General features: G+C 37.7%; 1 protein-coding gene across 1 annotated transcript; it reads left to right on the forward strand.

Annotated features, from left to right (window-relative positions):
* The first annotated feature begins 1,968 nt into the window (after positions 1-1,968).
* LOC127839483 (uncharacterized protein PF3D7_1120600-like) lies at positions 1,969-20,336 on the forward strand. The gene is made up of 9 exons (XM_052367878.1): positions 1,969-2,409; positions 10,750-10,852; positions 11,496-11,649; positions 11,885-12,080; positions 13,167-13,182; positions 14,440-15,806; positions 17,447-17,555; positions 18,033-18,184; positions 20,184-20,336. The coding sequence occupies exons 1-9, from the start codon at positions 2,395-2,397 to the stop codon at positions 20,334-20,336; spliced, it is 2,265 nt and encodes a 754-aa protein (XP_052223838.1). The 5' UTR covers positions 1,969-2,394.
* Positions 20,337-22,400: the final 2,064 nt, after the last annotated feature.

The following is a 22,400-nucleotide window of genomic DNA, read 5'->3' on the forward strand; positions in this document are numbered from 1 at the left end:
GGTAAATAATCACCGGACCTCTTACACATAGGAACTGGTCAAACACCAGAAACGACCATTAATTGGCATTATAACACGAGTTTTATAGACGGATTTGGAAGATGTTACACATCAGCATTTTAAATATATAAGTCCAGCTTGGTGTGGTGAATCTAACCACTCAATCTTGTGCACGTTTATGGACCTGATTGAGATTAAATCACAATAAATCCAAGATCTAATAGAGTGTAACTATTTCTACAAAATTTCTTTGGTCTTCTTGAATAAAAGCCATTTAACAATGGATAAAATGTCTTCCGTTTTTCCCATTATCCTATATATGTCTGGAGTACTTTAATGCCTTAGGAAAGAGGCTATCTTAAAATATATACTGTTGGGGTCGTTTTCTGTTGTATATGGGTCTTTTGTCCATATAAAACTTCCACAACACTGTGCATTTTTCTAAGATTTACTTCTTACAAGTTGCAAGGTGGAAACATTTGTATTGCAGTTATTGTTCCATCTTAAAAATGATGCAATGCTTTGGCAATTTGATGTTTGGGAAAGGCAAAGAAATATTTTCAAAGTTTGCACTTTAAAAATGGGACGCTATGGGAATTGGTGTAATCTAACCGCGACCATAAAACCATGGATATTGAACTAGAATACGTTACCATCGCGTCTTTGATCGTCATGTTTCCGTGTGCACTGGCCTCTAAAAGGCTATTTTATGCAAACTCAAATCTGTCACCTGAATTAAAATTGTAATTTCATTATTTTCTAACAATGATTACGACTTTATATATTTGGCGTTAAAATTTACCATGCACGTTTTAAATCTACATGTACTGTCTTACAAACTTATATCAGTGTATGTTGACTGCATACCAATAATTGTTACAGAAAACAATCGATAATACAAAACTTACAATTCACTAAACATTGGTACGCGTCTTTAGAAACCATTGTTATTTACTCTTGTCAAGTTGCATTCTGGTTCATTTACCTGGTCGAAAAAACTCTCGTTATGATTTGAATGTTCTGGTTGGTTGGTTTCAGGAATCCCCTAAAAGTGCGGACCAATCATTAGCCGGGTGCAGAAGCACGTCCGCCACACGACAATTGGGGGATTCATGAGGATCCACAGAGCGCACGAAGAGTTGGATGTGCTCCGAATTTGTCGTCATCGGCTAAACCACTCACGATTGCGGCTAAATAAAGATATACATTAATTGTTACATTGTTATTGTAAGTACACATGAGAATAAGCAATCTCCACGCCGAGCTTTCGTTTCATGCTCTCACATACAATATGATCGAGTATGCTGGTTCCAGTGAAACCTCTGCGCAAAGTTAAAATGTGAAGTGCTGTGGGCCACAAGTTTGTCTTCAACTAAATTGCTATTAAGAAATGTCACACAGCCGCTTGAGGATTTAAAATAAAATTAAGTAAACGTATTAAGCGCCATGCAATACACGACAGAAACTGGATCACAACGCAAGACTAACGAACATAGTTACATTATTAAAATGTACATAAATTTATGTTACTCTGTGAATTTCTCTTCAAAATCCCATTAGATCTTTTCGATATTAAATTATATGGGCGTATGTCTGGGAAAACTGGGCTTATTGCACGTGCTTAAAACGTCCTCCGCACCGCACAAGCTAATCAGAGACGAGGCTTTCCGCTATTATTGTATTTTTCGTTTAAAGGAATGCTCTTCTAAGAGGAAAATCAAGTTTAGGTGGGAAGTTTAATCGGGGATGACTTTATGAACATGCATTAATCCCAGTTTGCCCAGAACGAGGCTTATAAATAAATAAATAAATAAATAAATATAAATATATATATATATATATATATATATAATATATATATATATATATATATATATATATATATATATATATATATATATATATATATATATATATATATATATATATATATATATATATATATATATATATATATATCAATACATACCGTGATTTGCGGGGTGCCCGTCGTTTTCAGACCTTTCTTGTGGGGCCTATATTTAATATGGGATCTATATAAGAACCCGCAAAATATGTGCGCCTTAAATGTGTTAACTTTCATACTGGAAGCATCCTATAGCAATTACGCGCAAGTCGGTCTTAAATTGAAATTAAAATAGAGTTGTCTCCCCTACTCCAGGTCAGTAAAGAACCCATCTCTACATCATCTAGACGCTTGCACATTGTGTCACACCGGTCTTACTGACGTCACCATTTATGTATAGAATGGACGCTTGCATAGAACCCGCAATTTTATGTATGCCCCGCAGTTAAAGCGCGTGAAGTGATATAGAACACGAAGATCAGAAAATGGCGGCAGTTAACGGGTGTTACATGTGATATTGAAAATTAATAGATCTACAGTACTCAGTAATGATGTATTTCAAGGTAAATTGAACACACAATTGTTTGTTTTATGAAACCTTGCGTAGCACAGTTAAAATATGCTGTAGTTCCAAATCACCAACGATTGTCTCACAATCACACATGAAGTCTTATTGATATTGCAAACGGTTTTTAAGTTGTTTTTAGCTATCTTACTTAGACTGTAAACTCGCTTTTAAACTAGTTTTCAACTAATTTATTGTTGTAAATAATACGTGTATTCAGCTGTTCAGTTATTATGCAGAGGGAAAATTAAATAATCTCTTTCGATTAGTGGCTATTATTTGCCAGAGTGGCAGAGAGGCAGGTAGTCCGGATTTCTGGTCTCGAAGGCTATTGCTATATTGACTGACGCCTTCGAGTCCAGAGTCCATCGTGATTTTTACGTTAGATTTCTCCGCACAGATTTTCTGCGCACGTTTGACGGCCTATAACTTCATTAATATTGAATGGTATATGAATTCAAACATACCGATTTGGAGTTTAACCATTTATCTGTCAATCTGTGAAGTTTATATGTCGCTATTGTATTAATATCCAAACTTTTGATTTTAATCAGACATATAAAAAGTGCAAAAAAATGTTGAGGTAGAAGTCCGAAACATTCGAAATGACCAAGTACGTGTTCACTAAGCTGGTCCCCCGCTGTCTACTGGCTCCATTATGTTCCACCACATTCGATAGACGAAAGACCGGTTTCCAGTCTACTACGTCACACGGGGTTCCCCAGGAATTTCTCAGATCTATGACGTATTTTGTGGGAACAACAAAACAGTTTTAACCCAAATTGCTGTAATAATTGATAAATAACTCGCTTATAAGAGGTGTTTCGGATACTTGTGTGGGCTGAGACCATTCAAAAATCATCCATGTATGTATTTCAGGTTTCCGCTTTTTTGTCAGTCCCTTAGAACATGAAATATCGCAAGGTAAAAGCACTTAGTCGGTCGTTCGGAATTTTTGTAACATAAAAATCACGATGGACTTGAGACGTAGCGAAGCACGATACATGTCCAAATGATGAAAAAGCTTCGTTCACGGTTCATTATTGAGACTAAGAGGCAGGGTGATTAACATTTTACATTACATTTACATACAGTTTGAAGCATCATAGATCCAATAAAGGTATCCCGTGGGAATGTTGAACAATTATTATAAACTGTTTGAAACTTAGGGCTTTCAGAAGTAGCCGGCAGAAATCCGCCGTCTAAAACCTCATGAGGTGCCGCTAGTCCAGATTTCTGGTCTCGAAGGCTATTGCTATATTGACTGATTCCCGGAAAAAAGCCCCTCGGAAAAAAGCCCCTTCCACCAATTTTTGCCAGTGCGGAAAAAAGCCCCTTCATCAATTTGCCAGTGCGGAAAAAAGCCCCTTCGTCGTTTTGCCAGAGCGGAAAAAAGCCCCTTCGTCGTTTTGCCAGTGCGGAAAAAAGCCCCTTCCACCAATTTTACCCGTGCGGAAAAAAGCCCCTTCTAAATGATTATTATACTTGGAGCGGTATGTCTATTATATAAATTTCCACACTATTGACAAACAAATCATATTCATTAAAAACATGCCTTTTCCAATCAACAAACATTGCGAAAAATGTTAAAGACCTTCATTTAAAGGCGGCCGGCCTAAAAAAGGCCGTATTAAGTTCAGGAGGACTGGGCCACGTTTCCCATCCGCCACATGGAACGTGCTCGACAGTACCCTGAGCGGCAAAGAACGTACAAACAACGTCTGTGAGGAGTGGAACAGTGGGTTCGCGAAGCTGGTGGGTCATGCTAATCCTTCCCTCTGGACAGCTGTTGTGTGTGTTCAACGGGACGCTACAATGGTAGAGGCCGATGTGCTCCGCTTTAGACAAGGAAAGACTGTGACAAAACATAAGAGAAGAAGACAACTCCACACGAAGACGCTGCAGACCCTTTGCCAGCAGTACAGCTCCGGAAGGAAGACAATGGGTGAGTTCCTAGATACTGTTGGACACAACATCCGTCTTCGGTGAAGAGACTACGAGTGACATTTTACAGTGATATTTTTTGATGTAATGTAGATATGTAAGATATTTTGAAATATGTTTCATCATTTGTAGTTTTGCTTGTCATAATAAATATAATACAATATGATAATTTTCGTTCACATGTTACTTTTTTGTGTCCCAGTCTGTTTGAAAAAAGTAAATTTACTCTATGGTTTCTAAGGGGATTTTTACCGCTCTAAACATAATCATTTGGAAGGGGCTTTTTTCCGCACTGGCAAATTGTCGAAGGGGCTTTTTTCCGCACTGGCAAAACGACGAAGGGGCTTTTTTCCGCACTGGCAAAACGACGAAGGGGCTTTTTTCCGCACTGGCAAATCGATGAAGGGGCTTTTTTCCGCACTGGCAAAATTGGTGGAAGGGGCTTTTTTCCGAGGGGCTTTTTTCCGGGCACCATATTGACTGACGCCTTCGAGTCCAGAGTCCATCGTGATTTTTACGTTAGATTTTTCCGCACAGATTTTCTGCGCACGTTTGACGGCCTATAACTTCATTAATATGCAATGGAATGTGAAATCAAACATACCGATTTGGAGCTCAACCATTTATCTTCCGATGTGTGATGTTTCAAGAATGTCACAATTGTATTAATATCCAAAACTTTGATTTAAATCACACACATAAAAAGTGCAAAAAAATGTGGAGGTAGAAGTCCGAAACATCCGAATAGCAACGAGCTACGTCACACGGTCCGAGAAGTAGGCCGACACTCAAATTCCACATATCACTGTAAATAATAGTGTACGCGTATAACCGTCTTAAAATATTTGTGAGCATTTGATAATATACTATGACTAAAATAATTTGATCCGTATTGTCTTTATTTGATTCTATATTTTTGTTCTTACTTTTTTGAAACGATGGATTTATTTGTGGAATTCGACTGTTGTTAAACATTTTGTCATAAAAACGGGAAGATATATTTGAGGAAAAGCCGTCTTTTTTTCTCTATAGTGAAACATGTATGGAAAGCTGAATTGGGCTTCTTTCAGACTTAGTGGACCACATTGGCTGATACTGGCGCAACTCTTAGGAATGATATGACCGTTTTTATATCTAAAACAATGAAGTACATATGAATCATTTGAAAAAAGAAATCATTACGGACTGTGCTTAAAAGGCTGGTTTACGAAAACACCTTTTCCTAATCTGTATGTGAAGAGAGATCAATCATTAATTATATAAAAGATAAATTTAGTACTTGTAACTCAATTTTGGATAAGACGCGTACATTTTCCCCATACTGTACTACGTAATACGATGACGTATGTTCTCGCGAGAATCTCGCCGCGGTCGTAAACAAAATCGAAGTCGAAAGCTAATTTTGAGCTTCATCGATGTTAATTGACAGATAACTCGCTTATAAGAGGTGAATCGGATACTCGTGTGGGCTGAGACGATTCAATTTTTTTTCATGTATGTATTTCTGCTTTCCATTTATTTGTCAGTCCTTTTGAATATGAAATATCGCAAGTTAAAAGAACACAGTCGGTCGATCGGAACTTTTGTAACATAAAAATCACGATAGACTTGAGACGTAGCGAAGCACGATAAATGTCCAAATGATGAAAAAAGCTTCGTTCACGGTTCATTATTGAGACTAGAGGTGCCGCCTACTAGGAACTGTTTCCAAAAAAAATCACGGAAGCAATAAAAATGGTACCATAGACTAACAAAGATTCATTGATATTGTCGTAATATGACAATAGGTGCTACTTAAATCGGGGAAAGCCTCACCTACTTTACATTTAGTTTTAATTGTTTTTTAAACGACATGGTAAACCAACCTTACGACCCCGGGCCCCGGTTTCACGAACATTCTTAAGTCCATTATTGTTCTTAACTCCATAACAGTCTTACTTACAAGTTACAGGCTTAAATTAACTGCCTTTATTTGTGTTGCGCTTCACGAAAAATAACAGGCATAATAACAGTCTTAGTAAAATTCTTAAATCTCTTTTTAAGACATCTATACCCAGGGATCAGGAAATCTCCGAATCCCAATCGGTCCGAGAGACGGCCGAAACCCTCTGATACCTCTTCGCCCCGCACCCCCCACCCCCTCCAAAAAAGACTATATTCTCTAAATCTTTCATGCATGGAACAATACATTATGTTTGATGTGATGTGAAAATAGGCCTTTTATTTGAAATCACATTAAAAACATCTTATTTTGTTTTAGAATTGTTGGTCTTATTAATTATTTTAGAAAGAAATGTCCAATCGGTTTAGAAGGTAGATAGAATGAGCTCTATTTGTTTTTGAACTCTATAAGACTCCCATTTGATGATTTGATTAATGACCAATTAAGTTGTTCAATGTCAATAAAACATGTAGTATTTGCAAAGAAAGCAAGAAATATTATCATATTCAACAAAATAATACTCCTTTAATATTCACAATCTACCATGCATCATTTAATACTGGACCGAATGTGGTAAATAATAATCGGTTTTCGTGGAACAAGTGTGTCACTTGTACTTCTCAATCAAGCGTGCCCAATTGTTTACATTGTTAATTCCCCTAATTTATGATCGCCTCGGGCATTTTTTGACATGGGGATATCAATTAGCGGATTAATCTCGGGACTGCGGAGATAAATGTACTGGTAAGTGTGTAGAATGTCACACCTGTCTGTGAAATCCGGACCGATTTTTATGATAAATCTCAATTTGCAATCGGTCCAGTACGACCAAAATCGGTCAAAAACCGATAAAACCGGCATTTTCCTGATCCCTGGCTATACCCCTGTCTTAACTATGATTAGCAGTCTTAAATATGGCCGATTAAGATATAAGAATTTAGTGTCTGTGATATTTTGTGCCCAAAGTATGACAAATATATTTTAAACACTATTTTTGTGTATTCACGACATAACAGAAATTTATAGGTTTAATGTCCAGTCAGAATAGAAGAATGCTAATAGATGTAGGTAAATATCTCTCAAAATCCGAAATTCAATTTAATTCTTCCAGGCAAATAACACTTATCACTGTATCTTAATGTATTGTTGTTTACATGTTGGCTTTACGTATTGTAAATGCATTATGCTAATAAAGAATATGTTATGTTAAGTTATGTATTGCAGTCAGTTGCAGACTCTCTAGAAACAAAGACGAATCGGCATATTCCCCTCCCACCTCTTCTGTCATCAAGAGAGAGAGAGAGGGAGAGAGAGAGAGTTTGGTCATACTTGATTACCAGTTTTAAGTCAATGTGAAAATTATATTACTTACGAGAGTGAGTAAGAGAGAGAGAGAGACCCAGAGATAGAGAGACCCAGAGAGAGAGAGAGAGAGAGAGAGAGAGAGGAGTAGAGAGAGAGAGAGAGAGAGAGAGAGAATGAGTAGAGAGAGAGAGAGATAGCAGAGAGAGAGAGGAGAGGAAGATAGATGAGAGTAGAGAGAGAGAGAGAGAGAGAGAGAGAGAGAGAGAGAGAGAGAGAGAGAGAGAGAGAGAGAGAGAGAGAGAGAGAGAGAGAGAGAGAGAGAGAGAGTCGAGAGAGAGAGAGAGAGAGAGAGAGAGAGAGAGAGAGAGAGTGTTCCCCAGACACTTTAACAAAGTTAATGTACATACAAAACGATCCATTACATAATGTAACTTGAAACCTGGATCACTTAGTAAGCGCAAAATACATACAATCATTGCGAGCTGTACTGTATTTACATGCATGCAAAAATCTCGGGCAATTTTAACAGTTGTAAACAGTCGTGGAAATGGTGCAATTTTAACGGTTAGTTCAGTTACTTAAGCCTTTTAACATGTACACAAATTTTCACTTGTGTGCCAAATTTATTGAGGTGTATATTTTTTATGACTTTCTATAATTTTCTACTTTAGGCAACTGGAGCTACTGTGTATTTTAACATGTTTAATTTATGATACAACTACATACCGTGATCTGCGGGGTGCCCGTCGTTTTCAGACCTTTCTTGTGAGGCCTATATTTAATATGGGGTCTATATAAGAACATAAAATTAAATATATATAATGCTGCTTTGTTGGGTCTTTGTAATTATGGGGTCTTTGTAAGCAAACAGGAAGTGGTTTTACAGCCATTGTGAATTCAGCATGGATTCTGCAATATTTCAGAATGTGCATCTTATTATCTTAAGTTTTGTGTTGTTGACACTTATTGCTATTGGTTTATTAATATTATGTGTATACATGAGATGGAATGCTTTATTTTTGAGATGGAATAATGATCTTCAGTAAAGTGTAGTTTCTTTAGTGTGTATGTGGTAAGGAGTATGTTCTCATTAGAGAGGTCCAGTTATTTGCTAGGTTAGATTAGGTGTGCACACAATTTTTATCCTTCATCTGTGGTCATCAAGTGATGCAAACATCTTCTTAACCTATATAAACCTCACAAGTTCAAGCAGTTGTATATAAGTTTTATTGGGTATATAAAATACATTCTGTATTTTCATGTTTTATGGGGTATATATCATTACATATTTCACAGAGTGATTGTTAAAAAGGATCATATTGGCAGTGTATATAAATGAACATTACATATGTTACTAAATACGGCACACTGTAGCTGTTTATTAACCTCTAAATAATTACGGGTTTCAGGAAGTTCCGCCATTTTGAAAATGGATGATTGCAATGTAGGCATGTGCTTAAGAAGAAGTTTTTGAAAGAAATAATGAAATCACGAAATTGTGAAATCACGAAATCGTAAAGTTTTGGAGTGAAATCACGAAATCGTGAAATAGTGAAGTTTTGTTGACAAAATTCTCTCCAAAACTTTACAACTTCATGATTTCACAATTTCACTTCAAAATTTCTTAATTTCTCGATTTCATTCATTCGTGATTTAGCTATTTCTTTTCAGAATTTCATGATTTCACAATTTCACGATTCTTCCTTGTTTTCGAATCGTGAAATCATGTAGTTGAAATGTCACGATCAGTCTTTCATATGTTCATGGATAAAAGATTTCCGTATTATGACGGAATTCCGTATTTCCGATCTTCGTCAGGGCCGTTTTTCCAAATCGCATAAATTCGAGGAGAAAATTGAGGGGGGGGTGGTAATTCTGCGTTAAATTTCACCATGACATTCCTGACGTCCAAGGACCGGCAGGTCAAATTGTTGTTGTTATCTTCACTAAACAGAGTAAATAAATAACGTCATCCCATTGGTTAAGAAAACAATGATAATTGCCGAATCAATCGAATTAATTTTGACAACCAATGGGATTACGTTATTTATTTACTCCCATTAGAAAAAGTAATGGCCGACTCCAAACGTCAAACAGTGAATATTTATTGTTAATATCGCAAATGTGAATTGTGTGTCCGATGCTCGATGTTGTAACCGCATCATATCGAAAGAGAATGGACATATCTTTCGAAGGTATGTGGCTTTTGGATATTTTCGGGAAGGAATTAGTGAAAATTTGCTAAAAACTACCGGTTTCGTGCATCCGTCCGTGGACGTCAGGAATGTCATGGTGAAATTTTACGCAGAATTTTGTGAAACTCTTTGCTGTTTCTGATTGCATTGACGGATTTTGATAAAACAAAAAGTGTTTTTGAAAAGAAAAATCATTCCTAGACACGATTCAGTAGATATTTTTGAGATCCTGTCAATTTTAAGGGACTTTTGGGTGATTAGTAACTTTCTCATCTTACAGTTACTGATTGTGAAAATAAATTGACATTGTGTAGATCAACTTTCTGCTTTTCTAACTTTTGAACCTTTGATTTGTAGTGTTGTCATCTATTTCACCTTCAAAATGTAGAGAATATTATCAGTGTTTAAGTATATTTAAAGGCCTCAGATTGCACTCCGATATGCTAAAATCCAGGAACTTCCGGGGGCCTCCGGCCCCCTGAACCCCCAGCCAGGGCGTTGCCCTGTACCCACCGGGGGCCCTGCGGCCCCCAGCTTGAAATTTCAGTATTTTCACTTTTCTGAACTTTTACCCATGTATGTTACCCCTGTCCATCCATAACACGGTTTATTAATGAAATTTATTTTCAGTCAATTTAAACAACTGCAAAATCTTTGGATTATAAACCGTCATACCATATTAAAGCTTGTAGTAGGTCCGATAGTGTATAGAAATGGCATTCATTTTAGCGGGGTACTCTATATATCCCGTACCTTTATAGAACCTCGCAGCAAGGGTTAATATTGAAATTGAGGACCCATAACTTACCACATATACATAGACAACCCAGATCATGGTTTGATACAGATACCCCGTTTCTGACGATATTTCTGTTTATATATATATTATATATGTATATAGTTGGTTAGTCAGAAGACTGCTTGTGGAAAAAACATTATTTAATATATTCAGGAAATGAGACCAAGAAGAAAGAAACAGGAGAATGTGGCAGCAGACTGCATTGATTCAGGGGAGGACCTCAAAGATTTTGTTATTGAACATATACCACCAAAAGGTATTAAATTTTGATTTATGTTATCAATAAACTGGAACATATTTTAGACAAAACAAACTGTGTACATGTATATACATTGGCCACCATACATCTCTAGACAGGCCAAAAATCTTAACTATAATACATAGAAGACATGTCGTCTTCAAACTCATACATTTTCTATTTTGGCTGTTCAGACACTTGAAAATTGTTATCCAGAGAGTGTAGACAGAGAAATTAAAGTAAATTAAACTAAAGGGCTCTCACTACACTTGCAAATCAGGGAGAAGTTTTGTCAGATCATATAAGCAATGTTGAAACAAAATTGTAAAATATTTTAGCGACCAATCATGTGTTAATACAAAATGGCGGCCAGTGTAAACATCTGAGTATTTCCGTTCTCGCAGTCTCGTTCTGCCTTGTGAAGTTTTACGATATTTGTTCTATTTCTATATAGAAGTTGCGTATCCTTATAGTTTATAGGTCTTTGGTCAAAGTAAGTACCAAACTGAGTGTCAAAAAGTAAGTCAAGTTGTAGTAAAACCATGTGTAATATTTGCCTTTGAATTTGATTAAACTAGAGCAGTGTTCTTGGGTAAGTGATGTAAGGCTTTCATGGTCCTCTTGTTTATATAATTGTTTTTGTTTTTGTTTTGCTTGATAGGTCTTGGTGTTAGAACAACAATAAATAGAACAAAAGGAGATTTCTTAATGATTTATTCCGGCGAACTGATAACAGAAAGAGAAGGGGAAGAACGTGAAGAACGTGAACCATCCGTGTTTAGATACTTCTTCCAATATAAAAGGAAAGGGTGGTGGTAAGTATGTTAGAAGTTGTAATAAAAATAACTTTTAAAGTTGAATAACGCAATATTCAGAACAAAAAAGAAATTAAAAAAAAATATTCTACCAGTTAATATCTGCTAGAAAGTGATTGAAGTCAATTTTTTCCACAACATTTTGACCACTAGGATAATAATCTCCCAAATGTGCCAATTTGAGCACAGGTGATTGGAAGAATTCTTATTTTTAAAACAATTTTCATTTATATAGTATGGATGCTACTAGTGAATTAGATGTTGGGCCTCGGCTAGGTCGTCTGGTGAACCACGGTGGTAAAGGTAGAAATTGTGTTATGAAAACCCTGGAGTTCAACAAAAGGCCATATCTTTGCTTGTTTGCTGCTAAAGATATTCCACAAGGTGAAGAGTTACTGTATGATTACGGCATTAAGGATTTGCCTTGGGAGGTATGTACACTCAGAGCTTGTTACTCTTTTTTTCTCTTCTGAAGATGGAAGGATATATAGAAATGACCCACGATCTGAGATTCAGGCTCATACAACAGACTCACATTGAGAAAGTAGGCTCAGTTTGTTTCATTGTTTCATTTCTGTCGTTTCTAAGAAGCAAATTGAACACTTCTTTTTGTTTTATGCCATTTGTTTTCATAAACATTTATGATTTGAAATCTATTTACTTGACAGAAATTACTATTTATTTACAAAGTAAACATATCATTGTGCCCCACATAGTTCTATTACACAATAGAACACAAAATGTCATTTTTTTAGCTCAATTATTCGAAGAATAAGGAGAGCTATACTAGTCACCCGAGTGTAGGTGTCCACGTCGGCATAACCACTTATGTTAAAGTTTGCATGCCAAGTACCACCTCAGATGTTTTCAAAGTCCATTGACATATGGCTTTAAAGGGAGATGTGCAGGATTGATAAATGGAACAGATTTGTGAAAAGGGTCAGTTGAATATCATTATTTGAAGCTCAAATATTGATTTACACCCGAAATATTTCAAACCAATATTTTATCAAAAAAAGATATATAAATGGTGTTTTCTATCCTATCCGACGCGCATAGGTTAGCTATTTTTGTATTTCCCACGTAAAGCTGTGGTGGTTTTTGGATTGTCATGTGATCACTTCACCCAAAATACGCATTCGGTGTACCTTGCTGACTATCGACGTCGCCATTTGTTTCAAAATGCCTGGGCCACCATGAATAGTAAGCTCAGCGATGAGCTAAATATAGAATGATCACTAAATGTAGAATGTATTTTTGTATAGGGATTTCTTCAGCGGATTGTTTTCAGGTCCGGTAAAATTAATTGAAAACTTCCTCCTGGAGGGTTTGAAGTGTAGAGTTTAGTGAAAAGTACACATAAGTGTTACAAAAATCGATCTGTTCATGATTTTACAGAGAAAACCTGCTTGACCCGGCACATCTCCCTTTAAGCACAACTACATGAAATATGATTGTTGGAAACTACCTAGCATCCGCCTTTAGAACTGGCTAATAAAATTTTTATAAATTTACAGAGAAAAGCTGACACAGGTAAACACAGTTCATGCTGTTGAATGCATTGTTGCATGGTTTAAATCTTAGACAAAAAATGAAATATCCCATAATGTTGTAGGTATTGAGGTATGATAATTTCCTGCTGTATATTTACGCTGCTTAAAATAGGCACAAAATCAATATACCATTAAATAAAATCTCAAGATTAAGTTAAAGGTGATATTTTGCATATTTTGAATTATAGCTACATCATTGTTCTATATTCTAATTATCCTTTTCGGTTTTATTGAAAAAAAAAATCATTGAATTTTGTTATGTTTCAAAAACGAGATAAGATGAAACCATTCAATAGTGTCTGTGAGTTTATTTTCAGTTCATGTTGAAAAAGTTTATTTATCCCCCCGCCAAAGGCAAGGGGTATATTAGAAATGCCCTTCGTCCGCCCGTCCAAAACAATTTTATCCAGAGCATAACTCCAACAAAGTGCTCAGGGTGAGCTATTGTGACCGGCCTTTGTCCGTCGTCCGTTGTGCATCAAATTTTTTACTTAAACATCTCCTCTGAAACTGCTCATTGGATTTTGACCAAACTTCACAGGAATGGTCCGTAGGTGGTACCCTACCAAAGTTGTTCAGATAGTTCTGATTGGTTGCATAAATAGGTCACAGGGTCAAAAAATAGGTTTTCAAAATGCAATTTTCAAAAATCTGCTTGTCTAAAACTACAAGGCCCAGAGCTTTGATATTTGGTTTATAGCATCATCTAGAGGTTCTCTACCAAGATTGTTCAAAATATGCCCCTGGGGATAAAATTGACCCCGCCCTGGGGGTCACAATTTTACATTGAATTATATAAGGAAAACTTCAAACGAAAGTCTTCTTCTCTTGACCGCTAATAGGAATTTGTCCAAACTCAAAAAGAATGATCCCTGGGTGGTCCCCTAGCAGAATTGTTCAAATGGTTCTGACTGGTTGCATAAGTAGGTCACGGGGTCAAAGATTAGGTTTTCAAAATTCAATTTTAAAAAATCTTCTTGTCTGAAACTACAAGTCCCAGAGCTTTCATATTAATTCGATGTATAACATCATCTAGAGGTCCTCTACCAATATTTGGTGGACAACATTAGTGGTCCTCTGTAAATGGCTCCACTGTGACCTTTGACCTTTTCCTAAGGTGAGCGACCCAGGGCCCTTTGGGCCCTATTGTTAATATTTATGTGGATACATTGCAGTGCTCATGCTGTCTGTTGACATTGTCACCATTTGCGATAATTTTATAAAAAAAATATTTAAGAATTGGTGGCCGCTACTGACAATCTGGAGAACATGCTGGAGGCCCAGACTACAGACAATCTGAAGAACATGAAGGAGGCCCAGACTACAGACAATCTGGACAACACGCTGGAGGCCCAGACTACAGATAATCTGGAGAACATGCTGGAGGCCCAGACTACAGACAATCTGGAGAACATGCAGGAGGCCCAGACTACAGATAATCTGGACGAAATGCTGGAGGCCCAGACTACAGATAATCTGGAGAACATGCAGGAGGCCCAGACTACAGACAATCTGGAGAACACACTGGAGGCCCAGACTACAGACAATCTGGAGAACATGCTGGAGGCAGAGGCTACAGACAATCTGGAGAACATGCAGGAGGCCCAGACTACAGATAATCTGGACGAAATGCTGGAGGCCCAGACTACAGATAATCTGGAGAACATGCAGGAGGCCCAGACTACAGACAATCTGGACAACACACTGGAGGCCCAGACTACAGACAATCTGGAGAACATGCTGGAGGCAGAGGCTACAGACAATCTGGAGAACATGCAGGAGGCCCAGACTACAGATAATCTGGACGAAATGCTGGAAGCCCAGACTACAGATAATCTGGAGAACATGAAGGAGGCCCAGACTACAGATAATCTGGAGAACATGCTGGAGGGCCAGACTACAGATATTCTGGAGAACATGCTGGAGACCCAGACTACAGATAATCTGGAGAACATGCTGGAGGCCCAGACTACAGACAATCTGGAGAACATACAGGAGGCCCAGACTACAGATAATCTGGAGAACCCGCTGGAGACCCAGACTACATATAATCTGGAGAACATGCTGGAGGCCCAGACTACAGACAATCTGGAGAACATGCTGGAGGCCCAGACTACAGACAATCTGGAGTTAATTCTGGAGGCCCAGACTACAGACAATCTGGAAAACGTGCGGGATGCCCAGACTATAGACAATCTGGAGAACATGCTGGAGACCCAGACTACAGACAATCTGGAGAACATGCTGGAGATCCAGACTACAGACAATCTGGACGAAATGCTGGAGATCCAGACTACAGACAATCTGGACGAAATGCTGGAGGTCCAGACTAAAGACAATCTGGAGAACACGCTGGAGGCTCAGACTACAGACAATCTGGAGAACATACTGGAGGCCCAGACTACAGACAATCTGGACGAAATGCTGGAGGCCCAGACTACAGATAATCTGGAGAACATGCTGGAGGCCCAGACTACAGATAATCTGGGCAACATGCTGGAGGCCCAGACTACAGATAATCTGGGCAACATGCTGAAGACACAAATTATGACTGAGGAGCAGGTACACCCCAGCAAGATACAGGACCAGATCTCCGGTAATAATGTAAGTGTGCAGTTAAGTTAGCCGTGTACTGCAAAAAATACCTTTTTATATATATAAACAGCATTGTCATAGGTCTACATACATATATAGGCTCAGGGATCATTTTGAGGCGCGATTTCCGCGATATCTTGCACAAAAATGACAGATCTCGCACACAAATTGACTTAATGAGAGAAAATCTCGCACTCAAATCTGCAGCAGTAAAAATTGTAGATTCGCGTCCGAAAAGCAATCGTACCAAGTCATAGACTGATTCAGCAAAACAAGCAACGCTCCTGAAATGTTTCCATTTAACGAACGACTATCGTGTATCGCTTATTCTGGTTTTGGTTGTAGCTTTCCGGAAATGACAAAGAAATGCGTGCGCACATCACCCACCTTTGCAGATCATTGACTTGAAGCGTGCTTGTAACAACGTCGTTCATTGATCAAGAGAGGCTATTTATGTCAACTTCCGGTTGAGGAATACCCTGTCACGTGACTGTGTATTGCGCAACCAAACATCAGGGAATTCCCTTATTTTTAATTATGATGTACACAATCACTTGACGGTGATACCGAAAATAAAGTCGATAAATACACGCAGACGATGGGTTCAACCAAAATATTAGATAGCATGATACAGAACGGTAACATTCGTTTGATTGACTATTTAAGTGATAGGAATACCTATATTGATGATGGTTAGGTTGAATCATGCACACATTTATTTGAAACAAGGTCAAGTCTTTATTTGATTATGTTTCTTATTGATAGTGAGTTTTCTTATCATATTCATAGTGCCTGCGAAGCTATATGAAGTCTAATTTTGTAAATATGTGTGTGTAGTACTGTAATTTGTAACAGTTTATGTACAACATCGTGATTATTTTCACACATTTTAATTCATTAATCAAATTGTGTGTTCATTATCTGTCTTCTGATATATGGTAAAGATGAGTAAAATGTTTCCCCGAAAAAAACTTTACCACTCACTTTTTTTCTCCAATACAACAAGCCCAACGTCTTCCCCAAAATCAGCTTATTAACAAACTGTTCTTTTATTTTTATAGAATATATTCAAATAATGAAATTGTATGGTTTTCATAAAATCTCTCATCAACATTTAAAATCTCTCACCAAAATTTGACAAATGAGAGAAATACTCTCACTGAAAACTTGGGCCAAAATGGTCCCTGTAGGCTACTTAAATTATTCATTAGCCTGGCCCTGATGAGCTTGTATACAACATGTATTTCATTATTATGCATGCTGATCAGGACGAACATATCAGAAAGCATTTGCATTTGGTGCTGTTGTCAAGATTAAAGCAAGTTCATGTAATACAAATTGTTATTAATGTACATATATAGGAGGTGAACTCCTATTAAATGAATAAAAGAGCTTATTAGTCACTTTTTAAACACAGTTTTATTGCCAAATATTCAACTTAATGCATGTGCGCGTGTGTGTTCGAACTTTTGTGGCCATCATAAAAAAAAACTGTTATTTACGTTGTAATTTCCATTATATTATTTATTCTTAAATTTTTGTCGAAAGCTTGTTGACAGCCTGCATTTGTACAAAATTAAATCTGACAGAGTAAGTGTAAGATCTAAATGAACAAATCCCAGATAAATACGCAGTTTTGCCCATTTTAGGCCCTGATGAAGGAGATGGCTGTGCGACTTACCAGCCTTAAGTCTATACAGACAGCTGCAGAGGAGCTGATCAAACAAGCCACTGATTTGCAGGATGGTGATGCGAAAGGTTGGTGCCAGGTTTTTAACTTGTGATACAGTGTTGCAAATGTAGCTAGACATGAGGATAGAGACAGGGAGTTTCTACATGTGTACTTGTATAACCTGCAATCTATAACTAATCAATCAGAAATATCTGCAAATTGATATGGTCTATGTCACGCATCAAAACTAACATTGTGGACGATGAGATCAAGGTGGATCATGATCAGTTTGTGCATCTACATTGTTGGGTCAGAGTCCACATTTGTCACTATTAGGTCATTGATGCCTATCAGATGTCTAATGAAGCATTTCAGAGACTTCCAGAGAATGGTGTGGGCCCTTATAAGTAACCAGACTGTATGGATGCACAGGCTGATCTTGGTCAACACTAGTCGCTGAAGCAATGTTGGTTTTATCAAAACTTGCCTTATATAAATATGAATCCAACAGGTTGCCCTTATCACATTGCACATCACAATTATTGGGCTAATGCTTATTGCAGATATTCCTCATGGCACCAACAAGTTCTGGGATGAACTGCAACAGTTGACACATACGCTGAAGCACATGTCTGACAGGCTTGGCAATCAGGAGCCCACGGTGGAGCCCACGGTGGAGCCCAGCCTCATCCGGGAACAGCAGGAAACACTAGAGGTGAGTGTCCAGTGCTGGCACTGTAGACTCATATATTTTTGTGTTGGTTTAATTTACATGCTCCGATAATTGCACACATTTAAAACCAGAGCTAACATTTAACCTGCGCTTTGTATTTTTTATGTGGTAAAGGTAAGTGTCTGTGTATGCATGCGTCCTGTAAAAGTTTGTCCAGAGCATATCTGCAAAAATATTAACATGATTCAAGTCAAACTTGGAGTATAAGTAGTTGGTAATTAGAAGGTGAGCACCTGGCCTTTCATGTTTCAGTAAAATGATCCTTTGGCAGGGGAAATGGGTGTTTGTGACCTTTTTATGCCCCCGGTAGGGTGGCATATAGTGATCGCACTGTCCGTCTGTCTGTCCTTCCGTCACACTTTGCGTTTAGGTTTCGAAAAATGCTCATAACTTCTATGTCCCTTGAGATATAACCTTCATATTTGGTATGCATGTGTATATGGACAAGGCCTTTCCATGCGCACAAAAATTTTGACCCCTGTGACCTTGACCTTGAAGTAAGGGTCTGCGTTTAGGTTTCAAAATCTGCGTTTAGGTTTCGAAAAATGCTCATAACTTCTATGTCCCTTGAGATATAACCTTCATATTTGGTATGCATGTGTATATGGACAAGGCCTTTCCATACGCACAAAAATTTTGACCCCTGTGACCTTGACCTTGAAGTAAGGGTCTGCGTTTAGGTTTCAAAATCTGCGTTTAGGTTTCGAAAAATGCTCATAACTTCTATGTCCCTTGAGATATAACCTTCATATTTTGTATGCATGTGTATATGGACAAGGCTTTTCTATGTGCACAAAAATTTTGACCCCTGTGACCTTGACCTTGATGTAAGGGTCTGCGTTTAGGTTTCAAAACCTGCGATTAGGTTTCGAAAAATGCTCATTACTTCTATGTCCCTTGAGTTATAACCTTCATATTTGGTATGCATGTGTATATGGACAAGGCCTTTCCATACGGACACAAATTTTGACCCCTGTGACCTTGACCTTGAAGTAAGGGTCTGCGTTTAGGTTTCAAAATCTGCGTTTAGGTTTCGAAAAATGCTCATAACTTCTATGTCCCTTGAGATATAACCTTCATATTTGGTATGCATGTGTATATGGACAAGGCCTTTCCATGCGCAAATTTTTTTTGACCTCTGTGACCTTGACCTTGAAGTAAGGGTCTGCGTTTAGGTTTCAAAATCTGCGTTTAGGTTTCGAAAAATGCTCATAACTTCTATGTCCCTTGAGATATAACCTTCATATTTGGTATGCATGTGTATATGGACAAGGCCTTTCCATACGCACACAAATTTTGACCGTCTGTCTGTCTGTGTGTCTGTCCAAAAACTTTAACATTGGTCATAACTTTTGCAATATTGAAGATAGCAACTTGATATTTGGCATGCATGTGTATCTCATGAAGCTGCACATTTTGAGTGGTGAAAGTTCAAGGTAATCCTTCAAGGTCAAATGTAAAAAAAATAAATAAAAAAAATCCATGTGCATCTCATGGAGCTGCACACATTTTGAGTGGTGAAAGGTCAAGGTCATCCTTCAAGGTCAAAGGTCTTTTTTTTTTTTTTTTTCCAAAGTGGCGCAGTAGGGGGCATTGTGTTTCTGACAAACACATCTCTTGTGATACCTGATATGCTGTAAACATTGATAGCTTACAGCCAACATGCATGTAATGACTGTGCATGTATACTGGAGTTTATATCATAATAATCGTTTTTTTTTATGCTAACCAAGATATATTGAAATTTGTATGGTAAAGACATTCTTGAAATATGAAGTCTTACTAACCCTAAATAAGTTTCAGATATTATTATTCAAGAAGTAACTAAATAAAATAAAAACAAAATATTCTTGCCCCAGAATTTAGTGTTATATGGTGCATTATTATTTGAGCTCACACCTTCATTGTATTAATTAATATTTCCCATGGCGATGCATCTTAATGATTATATACCTCTTTTTGTATTGACTATCCTAATCAGATCTCCAGTGATGAAGAAGTGATCAATGTTGATAACAATGATGAAGATGATGATGAGGTGATAGTGAGGAAATCGCAGCTCAAGAAAAAAGGAAGAAGGAAACCTAAACTGTTTGATTTAGGTACGCTGCAGTTTATAATTAAAATGTTATAGTAGATTACTAGATGTTTTACATATAAATTATGCCCCCTTCAAAGAAGCGAGGATATATGTCTTTTGCTGCTAGCATTTGTCTGTCGGTCAGACCAAGACCTCTGGTTTGTGCACAATATCTAGAGAATGCTTCGAACTGCAACCATGCAAACTTGGTATGATGGTTACTTGGGAGAAAAGGAAGACGTCTATCAATTTTGAGGTCACCAGGTCAAGGTCACAGGGGGTTTGTCACTGTTAATCTGTTCTCCGCTAGATATCTTGAGAATTCTTTGACCTAAGAACATGAAAATTGGTATATTTATTTTGAGGTGAATGTGAAGGTCAAAGCGGTCTTCTATTACAGGTAATTTGTGTATAGTGCTAGTTTATTATCTTGATCTGGGATCATGCAAATTGTAACAGTGGTTACATGGAAGGAAAAGAAGACAGCATTTTGTTTTTGAGGTCAAAGGTAAAAGGTAAAAGGAGTGTATCTAGATTTCTAGATGACATCCTAGCGAATGCTTTGACCTACAATTATCTTAATTGGTATGCTGGTTACATGGGTGAAAAAGTGATATTTTGACATCAACATGTCAAAGGTCAACATCAAAAGGGCTGTTAACAGGAAATTTGTTTCCACACAATAACTTCAGAATGATTTGACCTATGATTATGCAAATTAATGTCATGGTTACTTTGGTGGAAAGTATGATACCTATTAAATTGAGGTCATCAGGTCAAAGGTCAAAGTTATAGATGCTTTAATCATGAAATTGGTTTCCGCACAATACAAACATCTCTTGTTAATGATTGAATATCACTACTCAAGTAGCTATGAGCAGTTAAGAAATCTTCATCTATTTATAAAAAAAAATGAGTTACCAGTGTTTTGTGACATGATTTAAAGTATTTCTGTTTCAATGAAATTCAATACATGCAGAGCATCATGGTAGGAAACAAGTAATAGAAATAAGATCTATGTATTTATAGAATGGTATTTCTCCTTTTAGATGAGGATGAAGATCCAATTCCAAAGGAGAAGAAGAGAAGGAAATCCAGAAAGATTGTCCATGTAGGGGGGTCAGGTAGGTTTGGTTGGAAGGAGAAAGATTGTCCACATTGGGGGGTAGTGGGATTTAGTTAAATTGGATGGAAGGAGAAAGATTGTCCACATTGGGGGGGTAGTGGGATTTAGTTAGGTTTGGATGGAAGGAGAAAGATTGTCCACTTGGGGGTAGTGGGATTTAGTTAGGGTTGGATGGAGAGAAAGATTGTCCACATTGGGGGGGGGTAGTGGGATTTAGTTAGGTTTGGATGGAAGGAGAAAGATTGTCCACATTGGGGGGTAGTGGGATTTAGTTAGGTTTGGACGGAAGGAAAGATTGTCCACATGGGGGGTAGTGGGATTAAGTTAGGTTTGGATGGAAGGAGAAAGATTGTCCACATTGGGGGTGGTGGGATTTAGTTTAGGTTTGGATGGCAGGAGAAAGATTGTCCAAATTCGGGTGGTAGTGGGATTAAGTTAGGTTTGGTTGGAAGAAGGAAGATTGTCCACATTGGGGGTCAGGTATGTCAGCATAGTTAAAGACATGATGGGCTTGTCACAAGATTGTTCTTTCGGTATTGTGTAAAATCTTTTCTTTTCCCTATTGTTAATTTCCCAAAAAGACAAAGTCGCATCAATTGTAATTTTTCAATTGTTTATGTTTAAAATGCCATTTTTATGATTTTCCACATGAAAAATGTACATGCGCTGTCAAACTAGCATTAGAGGAATCAAGCTGCCCGAGAGCATTGTTCACTTGCCATGGGGAGCGGCTGAGAATGTTACACCCCTGCTACCAAAGTGACACTGCCACCTTGATTTCAATAAGAAATGAGAAAACGAACTGCTTTTTTATGTACAGATGGTTACGCAGAAGAAGATGTTCTGGAGCCGACACCTAAGAAAACGTTTATGGACAAGTTCTTGGCAAGCAGGAGCCCTGGAAAAGACACAAATGCAGCATCCCAACCAGAGCCTGCCAAGAAGGTTTGGACAGCCAAAAAACTGACTGAAGCGAACCGACCGTCTCTGTT

Source organism: Dreissena polymorpha, chromosome 7 (assembly GCF_020536995.1).
Source record: "Dreissena polymorpha isolate Duluth1 chromosome 7, UMN_Dpol_1.0, whole genome shotgun sequence".
In the NCBI taxonomy this organism is placed as follows: Eukaryota; Metazoa; Mollusca; class Bivalvia; order Myida; family Dreissenidae; genus Dreissena; species Dreissena polymorpha.

Coding starts and splice junctions, on each gene's coding strand:
- LOC127839483 (XM_052367878.1), top strand. Junction 10,853..11,495: donor TGAACATATACCACCAAAAG/GTATTAAATTTT, acceptor TTTGCTTGATAG/GTCTTGGTGTTAGAACAACA. Junction 11,650..11,884: donor TATAAAAGGAAAGGGTGGTG/GTAAGTATGTTA, acceptor TCATTTATATAG/TATGGATGCTACTAGTGAAT.